Here is a 25,555-nt window from a genome sequence, read left to right on the forward strand (position 1 = left end):
CAGGGAGGGAAAGGTATTCCGCCTGTCCTCAGAGACTCTCTCGTGCTCTACTGATCCTGGAGGGAATTAGCAGGTCAACACTCGCAAGAAGGAGGTCCCGCTTTTGGGCTTAGAGAAAGTTTGCGCCTTCGAAGAGGCAAAGAGAAAGGCACTTTGCACATGATCAGAGACTCTGTTCGGTTCGCGGGGAGGGAAAAGAGCGCGGGACCTGGACCAGCCTCTCATCTCCCGGGGGAGAGGGGCTTGGCGTTTGGAGAGCAACAGAGTGGCCAAAAGCGCTCTGCACGTGCTCGGAAACACCTTTTTTGGGAAAGAAAAAGGGGGTTAACCAGAGCGAGCCTTAGTGCCCGGAGGGGCGGAGAGCCCTCCGCGTGCGCTCCGGGATAGTCTCGCTCCGCAGCCCGGGAGGATCGGGGCGGCGGGTCAGGCGTGCGCATTGGCGCGGTTGGCCTGGCTGGAGAGGCGGGCAGGAAGCGACGGCCGGGGCGGGGGCCCGAGGCGGGCCGGCGGAAGGGGAGGGCCGGCGAGGGAGGAGCGAGCGCGGCGGGGGCTGCAGCAGGAGCGGCGGTGCCACGGCCGAGTCCTGCCGGGGCCTGAACTTTGCGCCGCCGCGATGCGCTAGGAGCCCGCCGGTGCGCCCCGTCTGCGCGCCCTGCCCGTGCGCCTCGGCTGGCCAGAGGAGGGCGAGAGCCAAGAGGCAGGCGGGCGGCTCGATCCACTCGCGGGGAGGCCCCTGCGCCGCTCCGGGTCGTGCGCCATGGGGCCAGCGGGCGCCCGCGGCAGAGAGCCCCCCTAGAGGCGCCGGGCCACCCTCCTGCTGCGCGCCCCGCAACTTGGACAACTTCTCCAGCCCGCGGGGGCCCCGTTCCGTTTTTCCTCCGGGCTGCAGCGACGGAGGCGACCTTACAGGACTCCCCCCACCCGCCAGTGGCAACTCGGGAGAGACCTTGGGGGCTACGTGGTTCTTTCGGGGGGGGGGGTGTCTCGGGAAAACAATCTGGTTGGATCGGTTTCATTTCCTCCAATTCTTCCCCCAAGGACGGCCGCCCTGCTTGTGATCTCTCCCCTCTTCTGATTTCTCCCCCTTTAATCATTAACCTTCGCGAGCCTGCCCCGGCCTCCGTTCTGCTTGGCCCGTCGCCCCCTTTTCTCCCCATCGCCCCCTAAGCGGCCCCATCCGCTTGCCACTAGTTATCAAACATTAACCCTCTTCCGCTGTCTTCCCTTCTGGCTTCCTCCTTCCACCTTGGTCAGATTCTCCTCTTTAGCGTTGCTTTGGGGGGCGCATTAAAAATACCCCCCCATACTTTTTCTTCGTTTTAAGAGAAGCGATTTGAACCCAACACACACCCCGGTTGCGCCCGAGGCGATATGGCCATGGTGACCGGGGGCTGGGGAGACCCGAACGGAGACGCCAACGGGGTGGAGAAGGGCTACCCCCGGACTTCGGAAGACGACTCGGCGTCCCCCCAAGGCGGCACCAGCGATCAGGAGCCCGGAGACGAGGACAAGGCCGGCCTCCAGGTGGACTGCGTGGTGTGCGGTGACAAGTCCAGCGGGAAGCATTATGGGGTCTTCACCTGCGAAGGCTGCAAGAGCTTCTTCAAGAGGAGCATCCGGAGGAATCTGAGCTATACTTGCAGGTAGGCTGAGAATGGGGGGGCTGTCTCGGAACCCTGGTTTTGGGGGCTCCTTGCAGTGTGATGGAAGGGGGACGCGCACAGCAAAACCTCCCCCCAGATAGTTTGAGAGTGAATCACCCGTCGCCTTTTTCCGACTCACGACCTCTCAAGACTCTCCAAGAGGGGTTCCCAATGCAGCATACCTATTTGGGGCCTGTCCGGCTCTTTCCGCCTTGGGGTTGCATCGAAACGGCAACCGCCACGTTTCCAGTTCCCAGACCAGAACGAAGCAGGCCTTTCCGCCATGGTTTTTCTGGTCAAGGGGGTGCAGGAGCTGGCTATGTCAGTTCCTGCTGAGGGTGCGGTCTCCCTTGGAATGGTTGCAAGAGCAAACGGCTTCCTTGGCGGGCCAGACCGACTTGGTTAATTATCTGTTTTTCTTGGATACAAGATGTGCTGAACGATTTCTGGTTGTGCTGCCTTTGTAACCATGGGGGAGAGCTGTTTCCTGACCCCTCTCACACACACACGCTGGCCATGGCGGACTGCACAGTGAGGTGAGTGGTGTACAGTTGTTGACACACAAGACACACATGCGATTGTTGGGAATATTTCTTTGAATGAATTCTTTGCTCCTGCTTTGGATCTGCTGGATTGTTTACTCACTTGGATGTGTGGCTGCTTTCTGTTGTCCAGTGTGGCTTGGCTCACTTGCTTAAGACATCTAAGAGTCTCTCACTGCAGGGGTGGTGAATCTGTTGTGTGCCTGCTGTCATTTTCAGCTTGGCTCGCTTGCTTGAGAGATCTAAAGGTGCTGTTCTGCAGGCGAGGGGGAGTTCTGTTGTGTGCCTGCCATTATCTTTGTGACACATAGAGACTTTGAGGTGTTTCACAAGCGCCGCCTGGTTTGGGGGCGTGGGGAAATACCTAGGATCCATCCCCAACGGCTACATTGCTCCCCAAACATCCTCTGCGGAATCTGCCTCTTGGATCAAATGCTGTTTGGTTTAAATATCAAAATGTGCTATAAAGTATATTGTCCCTTCTTGCGACTGCTCTGGAGCGTGCGAACGGTGGAGTGGGTGGACGGGCCTGGATTTGGCACAGCTGAATGGTCTCTTTCAGCTCTGTGAATAAGCTGAGGGATGCCCCTCAAAGCAAAGGCCACCCGGCAGCTCTTCTGGGAATTCCTTTCTGCTCTTTGCATTCCTGCTCATTTGCGATTTTGCACGCTCCTTGTGGGGACTTGGGCCTCCTCGGATGTATGTGGAAGTGTTGCACAGCTAAGCCAAGGGCCTTCCATTTCTTGCTGGTGAGTGAGTCTCTTGTGCCCTCTGAAAAGGGGCTGGTTTGTGGGCATGTGTAGAAATCAGGGCAAGGTATGGGTGTTTTTGCACTAACTCGCTGTGTCTGAGTGGTGGAGGAATTAAACCACAGCGAGATTTTCCTCGGCATTGAGGGGTCAATTCTTAGCCGAGGCCTGTAGAAATTAGAGCCAAATCTTCCCTGAGACTTGCAAGGCTACAGAAACTGGCAAAGAGAGGCTGGGAAGTCAGATCTAACTTCAAATCTTGCCTCTGTTGTGGTCTTTCTTTGCACCGTCCAGTCTGTGCACATTGCCTTGGGAGTAGTAAAGCAGGACTTACTTTTGAGCAAATACACAACGGCTTGCATTGTAAGAACTCTGGCCGACCTTGCAGGGTTTTTGTATGCTGTAATGCTTATGAATTGTTAGGATTATTAAAACAAGACGATCATGTTTAGGAGTGATATTACGCCGATCGGGCTGGTGCCCCGTCTGAAATCTTGCAAGCATGGTATATTGTATCCCACAGACTGCTGGCTAGCTGGTGTGTGTTTCAAAGGACCATTTCAAAGGTATTCCTTGGCTGTTTCTCCCCGCCTTCATTCTAGATCCACAAGTTCCGTGCATTCCGTGATGGGGTTTAAAATCTGGGTGGCAACAATCTGTGTGTGTTCATATGTGGCCTCCAAAGGGCTCTTGGCGAAATATTTCTTTCTGGGCTGGAATGGGGGCTTGGTAGTGGTCCAGAGTGGCCCCCGATGAATTCATTTGCTGCTTATAGGTCAGAACTGGATTGGATTGCAAATGGAAGCTTGGCACAGTTGTGCTGCAGTTGGCAGAAGATTGGGCACTTTCCTCCTTAGTTGTGTTTGAGGATGCCCAACAACCAAAGGGAACGTTTGAATCAGAGTCTACTTCTGGCGTAACCAGTGTACTTCTGTTTCACCCACAAACAGTAAATCCTCCCTTTCCAGTTTCTCTTTCCTTTCTCCTAATCTTACAGTGCAATCCTATGGTGAGTTACTCCTGTCTAAGCCCATTGAAGTCAGTGAGCTCAGACGGGAGAAACTCTCCATAGGATTGCACTGTTAAGAGTAGGCTTCCTTGCAAGATGCTCTTGGGGGATTCACGTTGTGCAGTTCCCGTTCTCGTCAGTAAAGCTTAAGCAGCAGGATTGCCTAGTGGGCTGGATGTGATGTCTGCCGCTCTTGTGATGTCTGCCGCTTAGATTTTTTGCCAGGCAAGTAGACTGCTTAGCCTGCTTTATCTGATCATCTGAAATCACCTGATGTGGATACGGCAGGACAACCCATTTATTTACAAACTTCATTTATACCCCACCTTTCTCCCCAATGAGGGTGGCTTTCATCATTCTCCTCTCCTCCGTTTTATCCTCACAACAACCCTGTGAGGTAGGTTAGGCGGAGAGGGTGTGACTGGCCCAGTTTCACCCAGCAAGCTTCCATTGCAGAGCGAGGATTCAAACTTGGGTCTCCCGGATCCTGGTCGGACACTCTGACCGCCACACCACACTCTGTAGAACTCGCAATTGCTTTTCAAATTAGCTGGGGTTTTTTCATTTTGTTAAAGGCCTTCTGGTCCCTGTGGCTGAAGAGGGGAAAAAGAGGTAGAATCCCGGCACAGTTGTCCTATATACTGATGAGAAGCCCCCAGTCTCAGACCTAGCCAGGGCTTTTTTTCTGGGAAAAGAGGTGGTGGAATTCAGTGGGTTGCCCTCGGAGAAAATGGTCACATGGGTGGTGGCCCCGCCCCCTGATCTTCAGACAGAGGGGAGTTTAGATTGCCTTCAGTGCCGCTAAACTCCCCTCTGTCTGGAGATCAGGGGGCGGGGCCACCACCCATGTGACCATTTTCAAGAGGTTCCGGAACACCGTTCCCCCGCGTCCCCCCTGAAAAAAAGCCCTGGACCTAGCAAACCGTTTTCATCCACCGAAGTGTCACATACATCCTTAAATTTCTTTCTAGGAAGTCCCACCCCCAAGCCTCTAGTCCTCCTCAATCTGACATAGATGTTAGGTAATAACGCCAACTATTTTCTATCCCAGTTCAAGGCTGTGGCCTAGGAAACGTTTTTGGGAGAGCTGAGGGTGTTTTTTTTTTACACCTCTCCAGTCCTTCCCTTATGTCTAGGACACAATTCTCTGTAAATCCCCAACCTGAAAATGATGCGAGAATGCCAATCACAAGGTATGGTCAATTATTATAACAAACTCACGTGATTTGTTTCAGATGTCTGAACGTTTTGGATGGTATTGTTTCAGTAATTTGTCCCTTAGTATAATAATAGTGATGGAGCATGCCCTCAAGTCATAGCTGACTTATGGCGACCCCTGGTGGGGTTCTCATGGCAAGAGACTAACAGAGGTGGTTTGCCATTGCCGCCTCCGCAACCCTGGTCTTTATTGAAGGTTGCCCATCTAAGTATGAACCAAGTCCAAGCCTGTCTAACAAAATTAGGCTTATCTGAGCTATTCAAGTCAGTAATAGTAAATGTGCTTATATACTGCTCTTCTAGACAAATTAGTGCCCCACTCACGGCAGAGAGCAAGGTTGGTGTTGTTATTATTCCCACAATACAGCTGGAGTTGAGAGGAGTGGCTTACTTAAAACCACCTACTAAGCTCACGTCAGTAGTGGGATTCGAACCACCAGAGTGCTGATTTGCATCCCAACCTCTTAACCACTATGCCACAGCAGCCCTGTGTGTTCCATATATTGTGGGTGAGTGCAGAGGCTGAGATGAGCTGGCTTGAAGCCCACCTAGCTGGTCCGCGGCAAAGCGAAGATGGAAACAGAGACCTCTGACTCACAAGTCAGCCACTGCGGTGTGTAGGAAATGGCCCTCAGAGCGGAGATTGGTTAGATCTCTTTATGGTACATATGTGGAGTTCAGGAAAGCAAACACAGTACTTTATCGCGTCTTCAAGCCTCTAAAAGCCGAGGTATCCTGTCCAAAGTACGGCACTTTCTAGAGAGCTTTTGTGTTCATTCAGATGAGTTAACTTGGCACCATCAGTTTCTGTCTCAGAATTTGCTTAGCCGATGGAATTTTTAAAAATCAAGAACGTCAGTGAAGAGTACAAGACTGCAACGTCCAGTCTTGGCCAGTTCCTCTGTGTAAGACTTGCGCTTCCTCAACTTGCATGCACCCGAGAGGACCCTAGGATTTTCTGCAACGCTGGAGGGCATCTTGCCTCTTGGATTACATGCTGTTTCATCAGCATCTCAGTGCCCTAAGCGACTGCTTGGGTGGCTTATGCTGTTGGGCTGGTCTGGCAGCCCTTTCTAGCACCCACAATTCTTTGCTGTAAAGTTAGCTGTCCTCAAGCCAAGAATGAATATTTGTTTTTGTGGTTATGGCTTGCTCGGGCCACAGAGGCCGACTGGTTTTTGACCCTGCTGCGACAGCTACTTCCTCCTATGCTTCAGCTAGGTTAAGTTGTCTCTTTGTTGATAGCTCTCAAGGACATGTCTGGCTCCTGGCTGCAACGAGCAATGTGCTTTGTCTGGAAGGCTGGCAGCTATTTGGAGAAGCTGTGCAGCGCTGGCCTTGCGTGTTCCCAGTTCAAATCCTGCTTCTGCTTTGATTCTTTCAGTGTGGTGGTACCCAAAGGTTTGCATTTGGATGGCGGGAGGATTCTAATTTGGGTGATGCGCCTTCAGAACCCACTTCAAAGGCCTCGGCAGATGAAAGTTGTGGAATGGGTTGTCTTTTAATGTTCTTTCTAAGTGTTCTTTCTAAGAGAGAATGTTTCCAAGAACTCAAGGCACCTTGGAAATGGGCAGGGCTGCGTATACCTCATTTAGCATTTGGAAGTAGGCACAGAGTCTAGTCTTGTGCAAATCAGAGCTTTATTTTTTTTTAAAAAAATCCACACCACATTTCCAGTCCTTTTAAAACATATGTATACTTTGCCTTTGCATGGAGCTCCCAAGAACGGCCTGTAGAGATGGCTTAACAGGTCCACGTCCGCTCATTTTCAACAAAATCATCAGTTGTTCTTTCAAATTTCTAGTCCTCAGTGCTTCAGAGGTAGGCTTGACAATGCATAGAGAGTCCCTGATGGCTTATTAGTAACGGGGCCGAGGTTGCACGGGAGTTCTGGGTTTGGGGCAGGACTTCTGAAGGCAGCTGGGCTGTTTGCTCCTCTGTAAGAAATAGAGGAAGCAAAATAAAGTATTTCTAGTGAATGCCATTGGTGCTTACCGATGGATTTATAATAATAATATATAATAATAACATTCGATTTATTTACGCCCTTCAGGACAACCTAACACCCACTCAGAGCAGTTTATAAAGTATGTTATTATTATTGCAGATAATGTAGACTATAACTTGGGTTTTTGTGTGTGTGAAGCAGTCATACTTTATGACATTTTTCACTGTACGGCGTCGGTGTCGTTGTGGTCATCATCATCATCAACATGATTTATAGTCCGCCTTTATTGCTGAGACTCAAGGTGGATTACACGGTGTAAATCAACACGATTAATAGCTGGGACGTTCAATAAACAATACATTAGAGTATTGATTGCAGAAGTTTAAAAACAAGCAGAAATCTGATACAGAGCTGATACAATGCTAGAACATAGCATAAGCAAGTTGACATGATAGATTAAACGACATGTGGGAATATCCCTACAGCAACAGAGAGTCCACAGTAGTATAGTCTACAGACCCTATCTATTTACCGAAGCATCTTTCTGAACTGTTTCCTTACAGCACAGTCGTATCACCTGTGTAAAAAAGCCCTCTTGAATAATTCGGTTCTGCATTGCTTGTGGAAAGCCGGGAGAGTGGGAGCTTTGCTTCAGGTAGGCCGTTCCATAAGGTGGGGACCACTACAGAGAATCCAGAGGAGTTAGCTGTGTTAATCTGTAGTAGTTTAATCGAAAAGAGTCCAGTAGCATCTTTAAGACAAACCGACTTTACTGTAGCATAAGCTTTCGAGAATCACAGTTCTCTTCATCAGACAACAAATTGCCCACGCATCTGACGAAGAGAACTGTGATTCTTGAAAGCTTATGCTACGGTAAAGTTGGGCCACGCATCTGACGAAGAGAACTGTGGTTCTCAAAAGCTTATGCTACAGTAAAGTCGGGCCACACATCTGATGAAGAGAACTGTGATTCTCGAAAGTTTATGCTACAGTAAAGTTGGGCCATGCATCTGACAAAGAGAACTGTGATTCTCGAAAGTTTATGCTACGGTAAAGTTAGGCCACGCATCTGACGAAGAGAACTGTGATTCTCGAAAGCTTATGCTACAGTAAAGTTGGGCCACGTATCTGATGAAGAGAACTGTGATTCTCGAAAGCTTATGCTACAGTAAAGTTGGGCCACGCATCTGATGAAGAGAACTGTGATTCTCGAAAGCTTATGCTACAGTAAAGTTGGGCCACGCATCTGACGAAGAGAACTGTGATTCTTGAAAGTTTATGCTACACTAAAATTGGGCCATGCATCTGACGAAGAGAACTGTGATTCTTGAAAGCTTATGCTACAGTAAAGTTGGTTAGTCTTAAAGGTGCTACTGGACTCTTTTTGATTTTACTATACAGAGAATGCATGTGTATGGGCAGTTGTTGAGTTTGCCCATTTGTAGGGTGGCACCCGCAGAAGGCCCTGCTCAGATGAACGAAGCTGCCATGGTGGTGCCTAGGGGGAAGCGGCGGTCCCATAGATACAAGAGACCAGGACCATGGAGATCTTTGTGTGTGATAGCCAAAAAGAGCCTGGGAACTGATGGGTAGCCAAAGGAGTGACTGTAGAATGGGGGTAATACGCATGTTCCAACTGGAATCTCCGAGTGGACTTTGAGGGGAGTCCAATGTAGAGTGCATTACAGTAGCCAAGTCTCCATGTTACCATACTGTGGATCCGGGAGGCCAGGTCTGCTGTGTCAGGGTAGGGGCAGGTGCACAGTACTCGAAAACTTATCCAAGGGTTCTGCAGGGAAGGGACTGTCCATATTGGAGGACTCTTTATTATTTCTTTACTTAAGTATTTCCAGCCTGCCTTTCTCCCAACCCGAATAGGGACTTGTGGGGAAGAGGTTATGATTCCGTACCTCTGAGAGAGGAACCTGTAGAAAGGGGTTGTACTGCTAGATCTCAATGAACAGGGAAGTGGCATATGGGAGTGGTACATCTTCCAGTAGCTTGGATCTAGGCCATGTAGGTTTTTAAAGGACAGCTTCAAGTGGGTAGCTATGTTGGTCTGTAGTAGCTCAGCAGGATTGGAGTCCAGTGGCACCTTAGAGACCGACAAGATTTTCAAGGTGTAAGCTTTGGAGTGTCAGAGCTCCCATCCTCAAGAGAGCCAACTCTCAAAAGGTTACACCCTGAAAATCTTGTCAGTCTCTAAGGTGCCGCTGGACTCCAGTCCTGTAGTTTTTTTGATCATCCGTCTGATTTTTGCTCTCTCCTTGTGTTACCTTCACAACAACTTTGTAAGGTAGGCCAGGCAGAGAATGAGTGGCTGGACTAGTTTGCTTCATGGCTGCGTAATAATTTGAACCTGGGTCTCCCCAGTCCCTAGTCTTACCTGTCTACATCATACTGACATCTACCTTAGTCAGGTGTGCTTGAAACCCATTTATCAGTCAGCTAAATCTAAAAAGTCACAACAAATGGAGCCAGCTGGGCATTTATTTAATCTAACTATTTAAAAATATGCATACAGCTGATTGTAAATTTGACTACCAGTGGGGATAGCTATATGGTGCAGAAAATGGGATTTTTTTTTAAAAAATGTTTCATTGCAAATCCTCAGCTGCCGGGTATTTTGCCAGCCAAGAGAAACAAATTAAGCTTGGAATAATTTCATGAGAGAGAAGGAGGTGATTTGCAAACCCACATAATTAATGCAGGTTGCAAAAATGCAGCTTTCCCAGGTGCTGAACCTGGATCTATTTTTGGTGCTTTAATTTACACCGCACCCGGGAGGGCAGGTTAGGCTAGGTGATGGTGGCTTTTGCCTGGGCCACCCGGGAAGCTTCATGGCAAATTAGGAATTTTAATCTCGGTCCTTTTCTTCACAGCTTCTTGCGAGCAATCCTCAGGAAAATGCAAAGTGTAATGGGTTTGGGGGCATGAATAGCTTCCCGTGTTTGCTGTGCATGGCAGGCAGTTTATCACAGCCACAGATCCATGGCTTAGCAAAGAACTGCCTTGTGTGTGGGAACGCACACACACAGATCCTGTTTTCACCAGGTCTTCTCTGCCATGTCTTCAAACTTGCCGTTGCAAGGTCCAGAAGGTGCTAAAGGAGGGTTTGCAAGGAGGAGAAGCCTGTGCGTTGTAGCTAAATGGAGCCTTCATGATCAGAGGCACTCTACCTCTGGATTGCACTTGCTGGGACCAGACTGTTGGGTGAGGGGCTGCCCAGGGGGTTTGGAGCGTCCGCTATTGGAGACAGGATGCTTGGCAAGAAGGACCCAACTTGGCTTGATCCTGCTGGCCTCTTCTGCTTTGTGTCTGTTTTTAGTTTCCCAGGACTTCGTGGCTGTCATGATGTCTATGTTAATGTGCAGGAATGTGCCCGTGGGAGGAAGCTGTGGCCTTTTTAGCTTACCAGCAGATGTGTGAAGAAACAGAATTCCTGACTTATGGAATGTGGCACATTGACCTTCTGTGCAGGCAAGACATTAGGGGAGTGGCTTGTCTTCGGCACACTGCACTTACAGGCCTCTGGTGGCTTCTGCTTGCCCCTTCCTGGGAACAGATTTGCAGATCTGAATCTGCGGTCCTGTGCCCTTTCGCAAGAGATACCTGAACACAGATCTAAGATGTCTGATGCAGTGGAGAGCTTAGCATTGGACTGTGCCTGGCCGGCCCAACCCTCACTGAGCCATGGAGCTTGCTGGAAGACGTTGAGCCCATCGCTTTCAACCTGCTCTACCTCTCAGGGTCGTTGTGAATATAAAATATGGGGAACGAGCACCATATAGCGAGGAAGGGCACAGTCAATTGCACGGCAGCTTCCTTGGTTGTGGAAAGTGCTGTCAAGTCGCAGTCACTTTTTGGCAACCATGTAGGTTTTTAAGGCAAGAGACAATCAGAGGTGGTTTGCCTGCCTGTGAGTAGCAACCCTGGACTTCCCTGGTGGTCTCCCATCTAAATCCCGACGAGGGCCGACCCTGCTTAGCTTCCAGGATCAGGCTAGCCTGGACTATCCAGATCAAGGACGCTGCTTCCTTCGCTTTTCTGAAAAGTTTGCTGCTCACTATGTGGAAAAAGATCTCTGGTGGATCATACCAAGGGTCCAGCTGCTAGTGGCACGCGTCCAAACCAGTGCAAAAAAACGGAAGGAAAGAGTTTCAAAAGCGAACACTTTTAATGATCAATATATGGGAAGCAAGCAGATGTCATTGGTCTCCTTTATTTCCATGGCTGGTTTAGAGAGTTCAAGGAGGTTGCAGGAGCGATGAGGAGAGATGAAACTGACAACGAAGCTCTCTGCTCTTCCATCCCTTGAAGGGGAAGGGGGCTGGATCGTGTGTTCCTTGCGGAAGGAACAGCCCAAGTCTTATTTGTTGGGGTGGGGAAAGTGCAAGGAATATAATAAGAACAAATGTTTGAAAACAGAACCAGAAATTGCATATAGCTGGCCCAGCAGCAGGATGGCCTTGGATTTCTGCCCTCGGTTCTCCGTCAGATTGCATTGGAGACACCCCAGCACACTCCAGTATATGTGGGAAGTGGCTGCAAGCAAACGCCGTTCCCAGGCAAGAAGTATCTTGCAAGGGAACTGAGGTGTCAGGTTAAAACTGAGCATCAAATTTGCATCGTTCCTGGGGGGGGGGGGGCGGGAATAGACATTTTTGAGGCAGTAACCCTGTACATTATGCATGCCCCCCCCTGCATTTTATAGCAATATAATTGTGCAAAGTAGCAGCCCCAGGCTCCTGTGTCAGGTTTCCCGTGTTCTGCTGGAAGCATTCTCGAATCTCACAGCAGGAGAGAAGGCAGAAATGCAAGCTGAGAGCCAGTCTGATGTAGAGGTTAGAGTGATGGACTAGAACCCAGGTTCGAATCCACGCTCTGCCAAAGAAGCTCGTTGGGTGGCCTTGGGCCAGTCACACACTCTCAACCTAACCTACCTCACAGGGTTGTTGTGAGGATATAAGGATGGAGAGGAGAACAATGTAAGCCACTTTGAGTCCCCAATGGAGAGAATTGCTCATGCTCTGTTTCAGCATTTCTTCAACTCTGTATCGGAGTTTTGCTAACATTCTGTCTTTGTAAACTTCCATTTATGTACCCTATGGCATTGTTTATTGAAATGTCCTTGATAATGACTGTACTAATCTCACGATATGTAATCCGCCTTGAGTCTCAATGAGAAAGGCGGACTGTAAATGACACAAACAAACAAACAAATTCTGTCCAAATTGGATTTCTTGCGCTTCTACCCAACGCGTTTTTACCCATCACGGACTCCCCCCTCCACATTTTATCTTCCCGTTCCTGTTTCAGCCTCCAGTCTGAAAGCTCTTTTGTACAATAGTTACATTTTAAGAAGGGGGCTTTTCCAAAAATCCACTGATACCTACCCCTATATTTGGCAATCATGAATACGAAATTATCTCGGCTACTATATGTCTTGTCTTGTGCTTATATAAAAAAATCCTTGCTTTTTCTTTTCTTCCTTTGATGCCTGGGATTTTTGCTCCTTTAGTATCTGTGTAGGTTTGGTTAAGTAGAAACAGATGAGGTGGAAGTGAAATTCTGATAGCTTTTTTCAGTTGCACTGGGAAATGGGAGCAGCCGTACAAGTTGAAAGGTGGGACCGCATCTGAATTTAATCTCAAGTTGATATTGGCTAGTATCTGTGCCAGAGCGTAATATAACAGCAGGCTTGTTGGATCAGACCAACTAGCCGTCTAGTGTCTCCAACCAACAGTGTCCAGCTAAATAGCACAAGGAAGCCAGCAGGCAGGGCTTATGGGAGATATTCTGCCTCTGCAGTCAAAGGTCCCATTCAATTGACATGGTTAATAGCCAGCGATAACCCTGTTCTCTATGAATCTGTCCAAGCCCCCTCCCCCCTGAAAATACATCTAAGCCAGTAACTATCACCACATCTGGTGGCTGTAAGTTCCACAAGTCAATTGCAAGTTGTGTGCAACGGTACTTCTTTTTGTCAGTCTTGAAGCTACCGCCAGTCCATTTCCCAAGAAGTAGCTTCTAAAGTAAGAAAATCCTCGTGGTTGGTAAAGTGTATCAACTGAAGCAGGGGTATGTTCCAGATGCGGTCTTGACCTCGGCTCAGTCTGAAATACATCCTGACTGTGTCCACCAGGGTTTGGGGATTGCTTCTGTTCTCTCCTTTTCTTGCCTGCCACATTTTAATTTCGATTGTATGCTCCTTGGGGCTGAGACTTCACATGTATCCCCCACTTATTTGGTGAAGCCCAGTGGTGGGCTTCATTATTTTTTATTATTGACTCCTTTTCATTATTAATGGACAGCTTCCATTACTTTGTTCTCAGTGGAGGTGCTGTATTCAATGAGAAACGTGTTGATAAAATCCAAAATGGCGCTTTTAAGGTTTGTGGACTGGAACCAAAGAACTTCTCCCTTCTCTCCCCCCACCTCTTGTTTAGTAAAGTATTTCCATTTATGTACTTAATGGAGAGGAATGTGCTGAGAAAACCTTACCCTTTCTCAACTTGAAACCCCGAAGAAACCCGAGCCAGATTTCCTCCTCCCTTCAACTGAATGTGCTGAGGACATTTATTTTATTTGGGACTAGCAGGCTGGGACAGGGTTCAGGTCTCATCTCTGATGCAAACTTGGGTAAGCGACTCTTTCCACCTCTGCAATGTGAGGATGATAGCTCTAGTCCTCCCGTACAGGGTTGTTGTAGCCCTGCCATGCATGGATCCAGAGGAGTTAGCTATGTTAGTTTGTAGTTGCAAAATAGTAACGAGTCCAGTAGCACCTTTAAGATTAATCAACTTTATTGTCGCATAAGCTTTCAAGAACACAGCTCTCTTCAGATGCATCTGATGAAGAGAGCTGTGGTTCTTGAAAGCTTATGTGACAATAAAGGTGGTTAGTCTTAAAGGTGCTACTGGACTCTTTACTACCATGCATGGTTAAATACAATGCATGGTTAAATACAAAATTTGGCATACTAAATATTATGAAATGATATTGTTCATTTATACCCCCACCCCTTGTATTGTGGAAATCAAGGTGGTCTGGTGAGACAAGATGTCCATCTGGGCACCAACTCAGCAAGGTGGTTACATGGGGAGGGGCTGTGGCTCAGTGGTAGGGTATCTTCTCGGCATGCAGAAAGTCCCGGGTTCAAGCCCCGGCATCTCCAGTTAAAAAGATCAGGTGATGGGAAAGATCTTGACCTAAGAACAGCTGCCAGTCAGTGGCGATAATACTAACCTTGCGGGACCAATAGCCTGGCTCGTTGTATGGCAGCTTCATGGGTTTGTCCTTCGAACCACACTCTGGGAAATGAAATTGGTCACAATCCACACAGGGTTCTCTGGAATATGCCCACAGCTCTCTTTAAGGGCCACCGAGGTCTTTTAGAGAGCAAATGAAACAGGAATCCGGTTAGTCTTGTTCAGGCACATTCCAGCCTCGAAGGAGAGAAAGGTTGACTTGACTTGGAGAGACTTGCCAAGGATGGGTCATTACCAGGGAACTGCGGACCACGGTGGCTGCAGCGCCCAGCCATTCCGCGTGGCTTCTTGTGTGTGGCCTGCTTTGTACGGGTCAGCTTTCCCTGTTTGTGGCCCCTCCAAGTAATTGAACCCATAGTTTTTTTTTCAATGGAGGTCTTGTTACCATATTTTCTCTACAAGAGGACTTTCCCTCCCTTCCCTCTGTTTTTCCTCTTGCCCGGCTGGAGTCCGCCACGTCAAAAGAGTCTGAAGTAGCTCCAGAGCTGAGCTAATTTAACTATTTGAAATGCAGAGCCGGCCGCTGGAATTGTGTGCGTGTTTTGTGGCAAAATAATTGCCTGTCCTAATGATGCAATTAATGCATCCAGCACAATTGGGAAAGTTTCCTGTTCTCGCTCCACCCCCTCCACCCCACTGGCGTTACCACATCGGTGGTGTTTTCATGGGCCTATGGCCATATCACAGGTTCATCCAAACTTATGTATCTGCAATGAAGGTTCTAAATACAGAGGAAAATTGGATCGCTTAAAATTTTACTTTTGGCAGGAAAATTCGGACAGGTGTTTCTTTCCCAGCCCTGTCTAGATTCCGAATAAGCTCTTTGCAAACAACAGCGGCATCTTGTTTTTGCCTCTTTCCTGAGATGTGCATTTGGACCAAGGCCCTAAAAAGTTGCAGAGGATGCTAGAAGTGAGCTCCGTAAGACCCCTGACCTGCGGAAGGTTCCCGGTTCAGTCCCTGGCTGCGTCTTCAGTTAAAGGGTCTCAGATGCTCAGAAAGAACTTTCTCTGCCTGAGAGCTTGGAGAACTGCTACCTGTTGAAGGAGATAAGATTCAACTGGATGGACCTGTGGCCTAACTCAGCAGCCTCTGTGGTCCTCAGCTAGGTACTTCTGCTTTCAGCCAGGCATCCGTGGTTCATGTTTGTGCCAAAGGTCCCAATCCGTGGCATCTCTGATTAAAGGGTCACTGGTTCTGAGAAAGACCTTTCTCTGCCAAACATCTACAGTTCTATATATATAGAAAGGAGAACCACAAAAACAAGCACTTGTAACAAGAGCGAAAAATTCCAACATGATTAACCACAAGCAATAAGAAACTTGAACACACGACATCTTATTCACAAATCACAGTTCAAAGGCAGAGATATACATTCATTAATACTTCTCTAAGAGCTCAAAAGTTTCCACAGTAGTCAACCTCCGTAAAGACTCCTAAACTGCCAATTAAAAGTGCCCAGTGAATAAATATATTGCTCCATCCATAAATACATAAATAGGCAATAAGAGGTTAAATGGATACAAAAGACATTGTTCGCATGGACTTGCTAGGGTGCATTCAAACCACCAAAAGGTGAGGCCGTTAGTAATGAATTGACATAGTTCATTGAAGACATCATAGATAAGTCCATAAATAATCGATAATCATTTAGTCCTCTTTGCATTTGGTTTTCTTTTCCAGGAGAAAGTATGTAGTCTCCATGGCTCTGCCCAATAAAGAGCCAGCTTGCTCCTTCGTTTGAAGCCCTTTATCAAGAACGTGCCACAAATCTCATCACGACTCTCAGAGGTGTATACCATTGATTCTCTAAGCACTGGTTCCTCATTATGACCGCTTACAATTCTGCTGTTCTATGTTCAGCTCAAAATGCTCAAAGCTCATTGGCACCCCATCTGCTTTGCAGGCACAAGGTTCTGGGTTCGACCCCTGGTATTGCCTGGTGAAGGAACTCTGGTGTGGGGAAAGACTTTTGGGAAACTCAGGTGTCGAGAAAGCCTGAGGACTCAGAGCCAAGCTACAGGTGACGCCTTACACAGGTTGGACACTTGTCAGCTTCCCTCAAGTTTTGATGGGAAATGTAGGCGTCCTGGTTTTACAGCTTGGCTCTCCATTACAGCTGCAAGACCAGGATGCCTCCATTTCCCATCAAAACTTGAGGGAAGCTGACAAGTGTCCAACCTGTATCAGGCGTCACTTGTAGCTTGGCTCTCAGACAGCCACTGCCAGTCAAAGGCGATGCTACTGGGTAGATGGACTGACTGCTTCGCAGCAGAAGGCAGCTCCATAGGTTGATACTTGGATCATATCCGCCTCTCAGATCTAGCAGTCGGTTTGCACATTACAGAGTACACCGGTTGGGTCTCCACCTTGTGTCTGACCGAACATGTACACACAAATCACACACTGTCCTCGGTCCCTGCATATGCAGTGCCTGGTTTGGATTAGGATACAATGTGCATGGAGAAGGGGTTTCGCTGTTCCCCTGCTCCATTTTCCCAACATGAAAGAGTCCTGAGCCAGTGCTATTTGGAGACATCCATGAGTTCCCTGGGTTTCTCCAGACTGTAACAACTCAGAGATACCCCTCCCCAACCGTAGCAACACAGGGAAATGATGTTGGAGGAAGTCTGAAGCCCCTTCTGTTTGTGTGCTGCGCCTCGTATCCAGGCTGGGCGTGGCATATACAGAAATTGAGGATAACCTTTAAATCCCATGTGACTCTGTTACCATCTTACGTGGCTGGGAACACCAGACCCAGTCTCTCTGTGTAACCATTAATGTGTGAATCACATGTTTGCCTATTGGCACTGCAAATATCTGTAAGTGCTTGGTTGGCTGTTGCCATTGAGATAGGCTCAGGCTGTCCGTCCCTCCTTGGCTTGCCAAATCTCCAACATCTGTTGGTTAAAATACACATTGGATGTCTGCTTTCGTGAAGCTGGTGTCTCCGCTTAGTTGAACTTGCTGAGTTCAGAATTCCTGTTTTGTTTTTACTGCAATCTTACTTAAGAATACATAAACCGTTGGAACAAATTCTCTGATCGAGGGGGAGAGGTACGACACGTATGGGAAACACAACAAAGAGAGCGGTTCAAAGTTAGTTCATTTCTGAATCTTTAAAAAGGTGAGTAGGTTGGAGATGGATTTCTCCCATGTCACAAAAAGTGCTTTTCAGAGCTGCTTTGCCATTACTGGCGTACACATCTGAAAGGTGGAAATGCGACTTCCAGCAGGTTTCTGAATCAATCGGTGGCACAGTGGTTGCGTCAGATTGACCTTTCTGCATAGTTTTATGTTTCATTCAAAGCATATTTCCTGTCCATTAGAGAGTGTCTTATCTTGCAAGTTCCTGTAGTTTAAAACTGTTTTTATTAAAACAAAATCTACTGCATGGTCAATTGGGAGGCACGTGTTTTAAAGGGTTCAAAAATTTCTGAACAGGCTGGGCGCTGCATGCACCCTGGTCTGCAGTTCTCCAGCAACGACCTGTCGTTGGCAAGTCACTCCAAGTCAACCCTTCTCTCCCCGGGGCTGGAATGTGCCTGAACTAGACCAACCAGATTCCTATTTAATTTGCTTTCTGCAAGACCTCTGTCATGCAGCCAGCTCCCCGCATTCTGTACAGGTTTCTCTGGTATATGCCCGCTGCTGTCTATAGGGGCTGCCGATCTGCTTCCAGGCACAGTGCAAAATGTTGGTACTTTAATCCCAGAGGCCTGGGGCCAGTTAAGGTGGCCATCTCTGATTGACAACCAAATACAGGATCTTTTGGGGGGTTGCTTCTTAGTCTACAAAATGTCCTTCCCTGCAAAGATTCCTCTGTGGCCTGGGCCGTTTCCAGATGGCTTACCTGCCTCCGGAACGTTGCGCCATCTTGCGTTTTCTCGCGCGAGTTTTGCGCGTGAAAACACGATATTTCACGTTTTCCCCCCAAGATGGCGCAACGTTCCGGAGGCAGGTAAGCCATCTGGAAACGGCCCTGGTCTTATGTGTTTATTTATTGTGCTTTGTTTATACCTCGCCTTTCTTCCAATAGGGACCCGAAGCGGCTTACGTCATTCTTCTCCCTTTTATCCTCACAACAACCCTGTAAGGTAGGGTAGGCTGAGAGTGTGACTGGCCCGTAGTTGCCCAGCAAGCTTCTATGGTGGCAAAGTGGCGATTCAAGCCTTGATCTTCCAGATCCTAGTTTGACACTTCAACCACTGCACCACGCAGGCTGTTAGGCGCCAGATGAAAACATTTTTATTTTGTACCGTATTATCACGTTTGGACAACCATTTGCTAAAAAATAATGTGTTCTAAAATTACATTTCACTTGCCTTGCAGAGTTGGAGCTGCATATTTTTATGTGGTTATTCCCTCCCCTTGCCACACTCTGCTCTTTCCCCTGATATCACTTCCTCAGTGTTTTGAGTGCCGCTGAGTTTTTATATGTATTAGTTAAAGCCTCTTGTTTTCTGGGAAACAGGCAGACGGACAATCTACATAAACAGGCTGTGGCAAAGTGCATCTGGTTCCCGCCTCCTTCAGCAAGGGCTATAACGGTTTGCCTCTGGGGCAGGTTTCCTGTGACTTGCTTCTCTTTCCCTTGGCCCCGCACACACTTGCAAAGAGCCTTCTTGTGGATGGTTCTCAATAGAGGAAGGATTAGAATCTTCTTTCTCAAGGTCACATTAAAAGTGCGGGCAAAATGGTGGTGGGCAAAGAGGTTTGTCCCGTGCAAAAAAGAGCAGGATGGTATAGTGATCAGGGTGTCCAGCTAGGATCTGGAGACCCAAGTGTGAATTTCCACTCTGCCATTTATTCTCTCTCAACCTAACCTACCTCACAGGGTTGTTGTGAAGATACAGTGGCGAAGAGGAGAATGCCTAAGCCACTTTGGGTCCCCAGTGAGGAGAAAAGAGTGAATGAAGTAAACAAATGAACCGACTTGCAGTTATCCCTGCCAAATCGAGACTAAAAACTATTATTATTATTGTTGTTGTTGTTGTTGTTGTTGTTGTTATTGTTATTGTTAACTGTGCTTAAATACCACTCTTCTAGATAGATTAGTGCTCCACTTAAAGCAGTAAACAAAGTCCCTGTTGTTATTATCCCCACAATACAGTTGAGGAGCTGGGCTGAGAGGAGTGGTTTACCCAAGGCCACCTGCTGAGCTCATCATGGCAGCAATGGGATTTGAACCAGCAGATTGCTGACTCACAGCCCAACCATTTGACCACTGTGCTATAGCGGCTCTAATTTAGATAATCTAGATCCAAAATCAATTTTGCGTCCAAAGAATTATGAGAAAGATTTTAAGGTCTGTCAAACAAATCTTATTCCATGTTTTGTGGAGCAGGGCTGTGTCACATCCCTGGGGCAGGGTCTTTTCTGTGGTGGCTTCTCTCAGGTGAGGCATTTGTTCCTGTCCCCCCTCTCTTTCAGTGGCACATAAAGAGGTTTTATTTTAATCATTGGAGAATGAGTTGGAGACGTTTTCAAAAACTATTCCTTTTAAACTATGTGTTTATGCTGTGTTAATTAGGTTTATTTTGTGCGCGTGTGGGTTTTTTTTTTTTTTTGTTAGCTACAGTTGTGAATCTGTGGGGGTGGGTGAGTTGAAAAACAGTCTCTGGAAATATCCCAGGTGAAATGCAGGGGAGGAAAGTGTGAGAGAAAGGCGCTTCGGAGCAGGATGTGGGATCTCAACCACCAGCCAAGCAACGTTGAGCTGAAGAAGAGCTGGCGGCGGGATTCTTGCAAGCAAGAGCGTGTGTTTTTCTCGGGCTGAGGGGGAGCCCCCGTGTTCTCTGCCCCCCCTCCTTCAACCAATAACCTCCCCCTGTTGATCTCTGGCTGCAATGGATGTTCAGAGGAAATTGCTGGAATTCCTCACCCCTTCTGATGTGTTTGCTCATGCGCTGTTGCATAATGGAAGGGAGGGGGGAGAGAAGTGATTGTTCCCAGCTTTTGTCAGGGGGAGTGATGGGAGCAAGGGGGGGGAGCATTTTAAGAGGAAATATGGGAGGCTTCCTGCAAGCATTTTTACGATGGACGGAGTGGAGAGGAGTGCTTTAGGCTCTCCTAGGTTGAAGGCTCAGTAGCGTTCATTAAGGGGCTGAAATCCTAAAAGATGACACGTTTACATGGAATAAGACTCTTTGATGTGGGTTTTAGGGAGGGAATGAGGGGGAGAAATGAAGGCAGGTAAGTGTTGTGGCCTCAGGAATTGGGGGGTGGGTAGTATAGGGAATCCTGGAGAAAGGATAATCACAGTCCTGGAGATCTGCTGTTGATTCCACACTAGCTAATCTGGGTCTCCTGGATGGTTCTACGATTTGTGTGTGTGTGTGTGTGTGAGAGAGAGAGAGAGAGAGAGAGAGAGAGAGAGAGAGAGTTTGTGTAAAGCTTTGCCAGAGCAATAGAGAACCCTTGCTTAGGGCTTGAAATATAAGAGTTGTGGCTTGCTGGCTGGGCAGGAACTGGCCACATCTTGTCCCCTCCACCTTTTCTATTGTGAAAATACAGTGATGTTGTACTCTGCTGTAACCTTGTTGATGCTTTTGCCCAGTAGGCCTTTGTTCCTGTGGGCATAAGACGTGCCTTCTCTTTGGCTCTTTTCTAGTGGACTGTTTAGTGCCCACTGGCTGCTTGCAAAAGATGCCAGATTGGGTAGACCTTGGGCTGATCCAGCTAGGCCTGTTGTTAGATGACTCTATAAACACCTGTTAGCCAGATGGAACCTCCTTGTACAGTATCAATCCACCTTTGTGTGTTGCATGCAAGATAAAACCTTTCTGATCTCCTCCGTCAGCTGCACTGGTTACCAGTTGAGTACCGGGTCCGGTTCAAGGTTCTGGTGTTGACCTAGAAAGCCCTATGCGGACTGGGACCAGCATACCTTCGGGACCGCCTGCCCCCATATGTTCCCCGGAGGTCACTTCAATCAGCAAATAAGCAGTTACTGATGGTCCCTAGCCCCAGGGAGGTCTACCTGGCCTCTACCAGAGTCAGGGCCTTTTCAGTCCTGGCTCTGACCTGGTGGAACTCTCTGTCTGAGGAAACTAGGGCCTGGCGGGATTTGTTATCATTCCGCCGGGCCTGCAAGACGGAGATGTTCCGCCAGGCATTTGGTGGGGGCTAGGCTGTCCTCTCGCCGGCCATACCACTGAAGACCATCCACCACCCATGCAGGAGCTCATAAGTGTGACACAGGGCTTGATGTAACAGCCAAGCCCTGCGCCTAAAATGCTGTATTTTAATATTTATATCCGCCAATTGAGAAATTTTATTGTATATACAATAGTGTGTTAATGTTTATTTATAATGCTTTTATTGTGTTTAAACTGCATGTTACAAATTGTATGCTGTTACATCGCCCTGAGCCTGTCTGATGGGGAGGGCGGTCTAGAAATGCAATAAATAAATACATTATGGGTTTTCTGGAAGCCTTGGGCTTGCCTCTGTCAGAAACAGGAAGGTAGGCTAGGTGGTCTGATCCAGATCTCCTCTGGTTCTTATAACAGACCCAATAAACTCATGGAGGAGAGGTCTGTTTACAAATATTAGCTAAAGGGAGCCTCCATATTCAGAGACAGTCTACCTCTGAAGAGAAAACACAGGACAAACAACAGGAGAGGGGCAATCACTTTAAGGCACGCTTGTGGGCTTCCGGGTGGGGCATCTGTGGGTTCGCTGCTGGATGCAGGGATCGGAGGGACCTTTGTGGGCTGACGTAGCAAGTGATGTCCATATTACAAAACACCATACAGAATAGAATGCCTTGCTTGTGGTCGGTCATTGTTGGAAATGGGACCCTGGGGTAGGTGAGTCTTTGCTCTCTCTTTCTCCTTAAGCAGGACTGCAAAGTCAAGCATAGCTTTTAATATGTTTTAATTCTATACCGGGGATCTATGTGCTTGATTGGCCTGTGTTAAATGCAGTAGATCTGGCTTAAGCAGGGGGCAGATGGGCCAGTTTGGTGTAGCGGTTAAGAGTAGCAGGACTCTAATCCAGAGAACTGGGTTTGATTCCCCACTCCTCCACTTAAAGCCATGGGTGACCTTGGGTCAATCACAGCTTCTCGGTGCTCTCTCAGCCCCACCCACCTCACAGGGTGATTGTCATGAGGATAATAATAACATATTTTGTAAACTGCTCTGAGAGTGGCATTAAGTTGTTCTGAAGGGTGCTATATAAATTGGTTGTTGTTGTTAAGGTCAATGAGCTGGGGAAGGTCCCTGCCAGGGCAGAGTGAGGGGAGATTGGCCTTTTAAAAATTGGACTTTGGGGGAAACAGCAACAGAGGGAGACAAAGGTTCAGAAGAAAGCTTGTGCAATGGCTAAGAGATTGAGCTACATGTCAGGAAGTCCCTGGTTTGAATGGTCCCTCTGCCGTGAAATTGCTTCCACCTCCAACATGGGGCTGGCTGATAGCATGATAAACACCTGTAATGTCTGTGGGTACTCTGTGATCAGTGCGCTTTGGATGCTTGAGAGCATTGTACAAATGTTCTTGTTTACTGATGAGAAGGCAGTTGTTGGAAGGGGCTTATGAGCATGTGAGGTGCTGTGTGTTTGCTTTTGCTCCCCTCCTGGGTCTCAGGGAAGCAGGCAACGCCTAGGAAGAGCGGCTGAAGTGCTTGGCGGGGAGATTGGCAGTGGAAACTGTGGTCATGTTGCAGACGACTTATGGGTTTTTTAGGGGGGGCAGCTAAGTGAGGAGATATGAGAGGCTTATAGAATGATGCACAATGTAAAGAAAATGGTGGGGGAATTTCCCCCATAATATTAGCATTAGTGGATTTGATGGGCTGTACATTTGAGGAACTCCTTTTCGGCATGCTACTTAGGGTTGAATCCAGAGTAAATTTTTCACAAACGGAAGATATAATTTCTGCCAACTCCCTCTTATCTGCTGCAGCCTGCCAATCTGTTCCTCGTGCCACTCCTGAGGTCCTTTGTCCCCCAGGAATCACACTGCACAGAGATCAGTGGGCTGCTGTGGGAAGGGGTGGAGGGGGAGCAAAGTTGCGGCCCGCTGATGGAAATGTTTTCTGTTAGTGGAAAACTTAGTTTGGATCCAACCCGTACCTTATGGAACTTGATGCCACATGACTGGACAGCTTCTGTCTTGGATGCATCTAAAAGGGCAATGCACCCATTCACAAGGGGTAGAAGTCTATTGAGGGCTATTGGCAACAATTGCTAAATAGAACTTCCATGTTCAGAGACAATATACCTTGGCATACCAGATGCTTAAGGAGTGAACAGTGGGGGACAAGAATTTTTCCCTTCCTGTCCCCTGTAGGTATCTAATCACTGCTGGAAATAGTACGCAGGTGTGTGTCATGTGCCATCAAGTCGCCTCCAACCTATGGCAACCCTATGATTGAAAGACCTCCAGAATGTCCTATCATTAACAAACTTGCTTAGATCTTGCAAGCTGGAGAACGTGGCTTCTTTGATTGAGTCAAGCCATCTCGTTTTAGGTCTTCCTCTTTTCCTTCTGACTTCCACTTTTCCTAGCATGACTGACTTTTCCAAGGAGCCAAGATCAATCCAAACGATGGTATTCTCCATTACTATGTATGGATGTGAAAGTTGGACAGCGAAGGAAGCTGACAGGAAGAAAATTGTTTCCTTTGAAATGTCCTGAAGGAGAGTTTTGTGGATACCGTGGACAACCAAAAAGACAAATAAGTGGGTACTAGATCAAATCAAGCCTGAATTCTCCCTAGAAGCTAAAATGACAAAACAACTTTGGTCACGTCATGAGAAGACAAGATTCTCTGGAAAAGTCAATAATACTGGGAAAAGTGGAAGTCCTAAAACAAGATGGCTTGACTCAATAAAGGAAGCCACGTCCTCCAGGTTGCAGGATCTGAGCAAGTCTTTTAATGATAGGATGTTTTGGAGGTCTTTCATTCATAGGGTCACCATAGGTTGGAGGCGACTTGATGGCACATAACACACACACACACATTGACTTTTCCAGAGAATCTTCTCACACAGAAGTAGCCAGAGTGATCAATCAAAACAGTACTTGTATGTTTCCCCCCACCCACCCACCCCCAGTTTCTAGTTCAGGGGTCCCCAACCTTCTTCAGCCTTTGGAAATTTGACACAGGGTGATGAGTGCAACCACAAAGTGGCTGCCATGGGAAGTGAAGCCTGCCCAAAAGCTCAGGACTGAGGTTATCCATAACGGATAGTTGGTCCTCGACGTTTTAGGCACAAACTCCTTATAATGAGATGCCTTTTAAAATTAACATATTGTTTAAATATATTTTCTTCCATACACACAAAATAAGCACATGTATTGAGCTAGCGAAGAAATCCTCACCTGCCTTCATTTTGCAGACATTAATACGCTTATCCAAAAGAAAGAGGAGAAATGATTCTTTGCCTAAAGTACTTTACACAAAGCCACTGTCTGTGCTATGCCATGAAACTCAGAATGCCGTGTTTGGCTGACTTTCCTAAAACACTTGGGGAGTGCCTGGAAAGGCACTGGTGGGTGCCTGCGGGCACTGTTGGGGAACTGGCAGGGAGCAATGTTATCCCTGGAGAAGAAAGTATCTCTCTATTTTCTCTGGGAATAACAACCTCTTATATATGTATATATATAGATGTGTGTGTGTGTTTGTGTATATAAAATAGTAAAGAGTCCAGTAGCACCTAAAGACTAACCAACTTTACTGTAGCATAAGCTTTCGAGAACCACAGTTCTCTTTGTCAGATGCAAGTATTTATAGTTTATTTATGTTTTAGTATGAATTGCCAACCTTTCCATATAGAGCTTTTCCTCCAGAGGCTGTGCTTGTTAACTGGACTGCAAGGAATGTTCAGGCTATCTGGGTTATATAAAGTTGATCTCCAACAATTCTTTTTTTTTTTTTAAATTTTGCACAGGTCGAACCGAGACTGCCAAATCGACCAGCACCATCGCAACCAATGCCAATATTGCCGCCTGAAGAAGTGTTTCCGTGTCGGCATGAGGAAAGAAGGTAACTTTCCTTTCCCTTCCACCTTGGGCGTTAAGGCAGCCTTTAAAGGCCAGAATGACACACCTGCTTGTTTCCGCTTAAAACTGCATTGGTGTTAATTGAACGGCACAGAGTCCATTGAGAGGCCTTTCTGCTTAACACCCCAGTGGCTAAAGGGATTGCAGTTTAGGAGGTTGCT

The 25,555-nt window shown here is 47.6% G+C and overlaps 1 protein-coding gene across 2 annotated transcripts in view; it reads left to right on the top strand.

The window, feature by feature from the left end:
* Nucleotides 1–545: 545 nt before the first annotated feature.
* The window catches only part of NR2F6 (nuclear receptor subfamily 2 group F member 6), a 36,674-nt gene continuing 11,664 nt past the window's right edge, over nt 546–25,555 (top strand). The window contains exons 1-2 of one of the 2 annotated variants that reach the window (XM_054980578.1): nt 546–1,643; nt 25,283–25,377. In XM_054980578.1, the coding sequence (XP_054836553.1) occupies nt 1,372–1,643; nt 25,283–25,377 (367 nt within the window). In that variant the 5' untranslated portion in view covers nt 546–1,371. Of the gene's footprint in view, nt 1,644–2,106; nt 2,180–25,282; nt 25,378–25,555 lie in introns of those variants that run through there. The other variant, XM_054980579.1, reaches the window with a different exon arrangement.

Source organism: Eublepharis macularius, chromosome 5 (genome assembly GCF_028583425.1).
Source record: "Eublepharis macularius isolate TG4126 chromosome 5, MPM_Emac_v1.0, whole genome shotgun sequence".
Classification (NCBI taxonomy): Eukaryota; Metazoa; Chordata; class Lepidosauria; order Squamata; family Eublepharidae; genus Eublepharis; species Eublepharis macularius.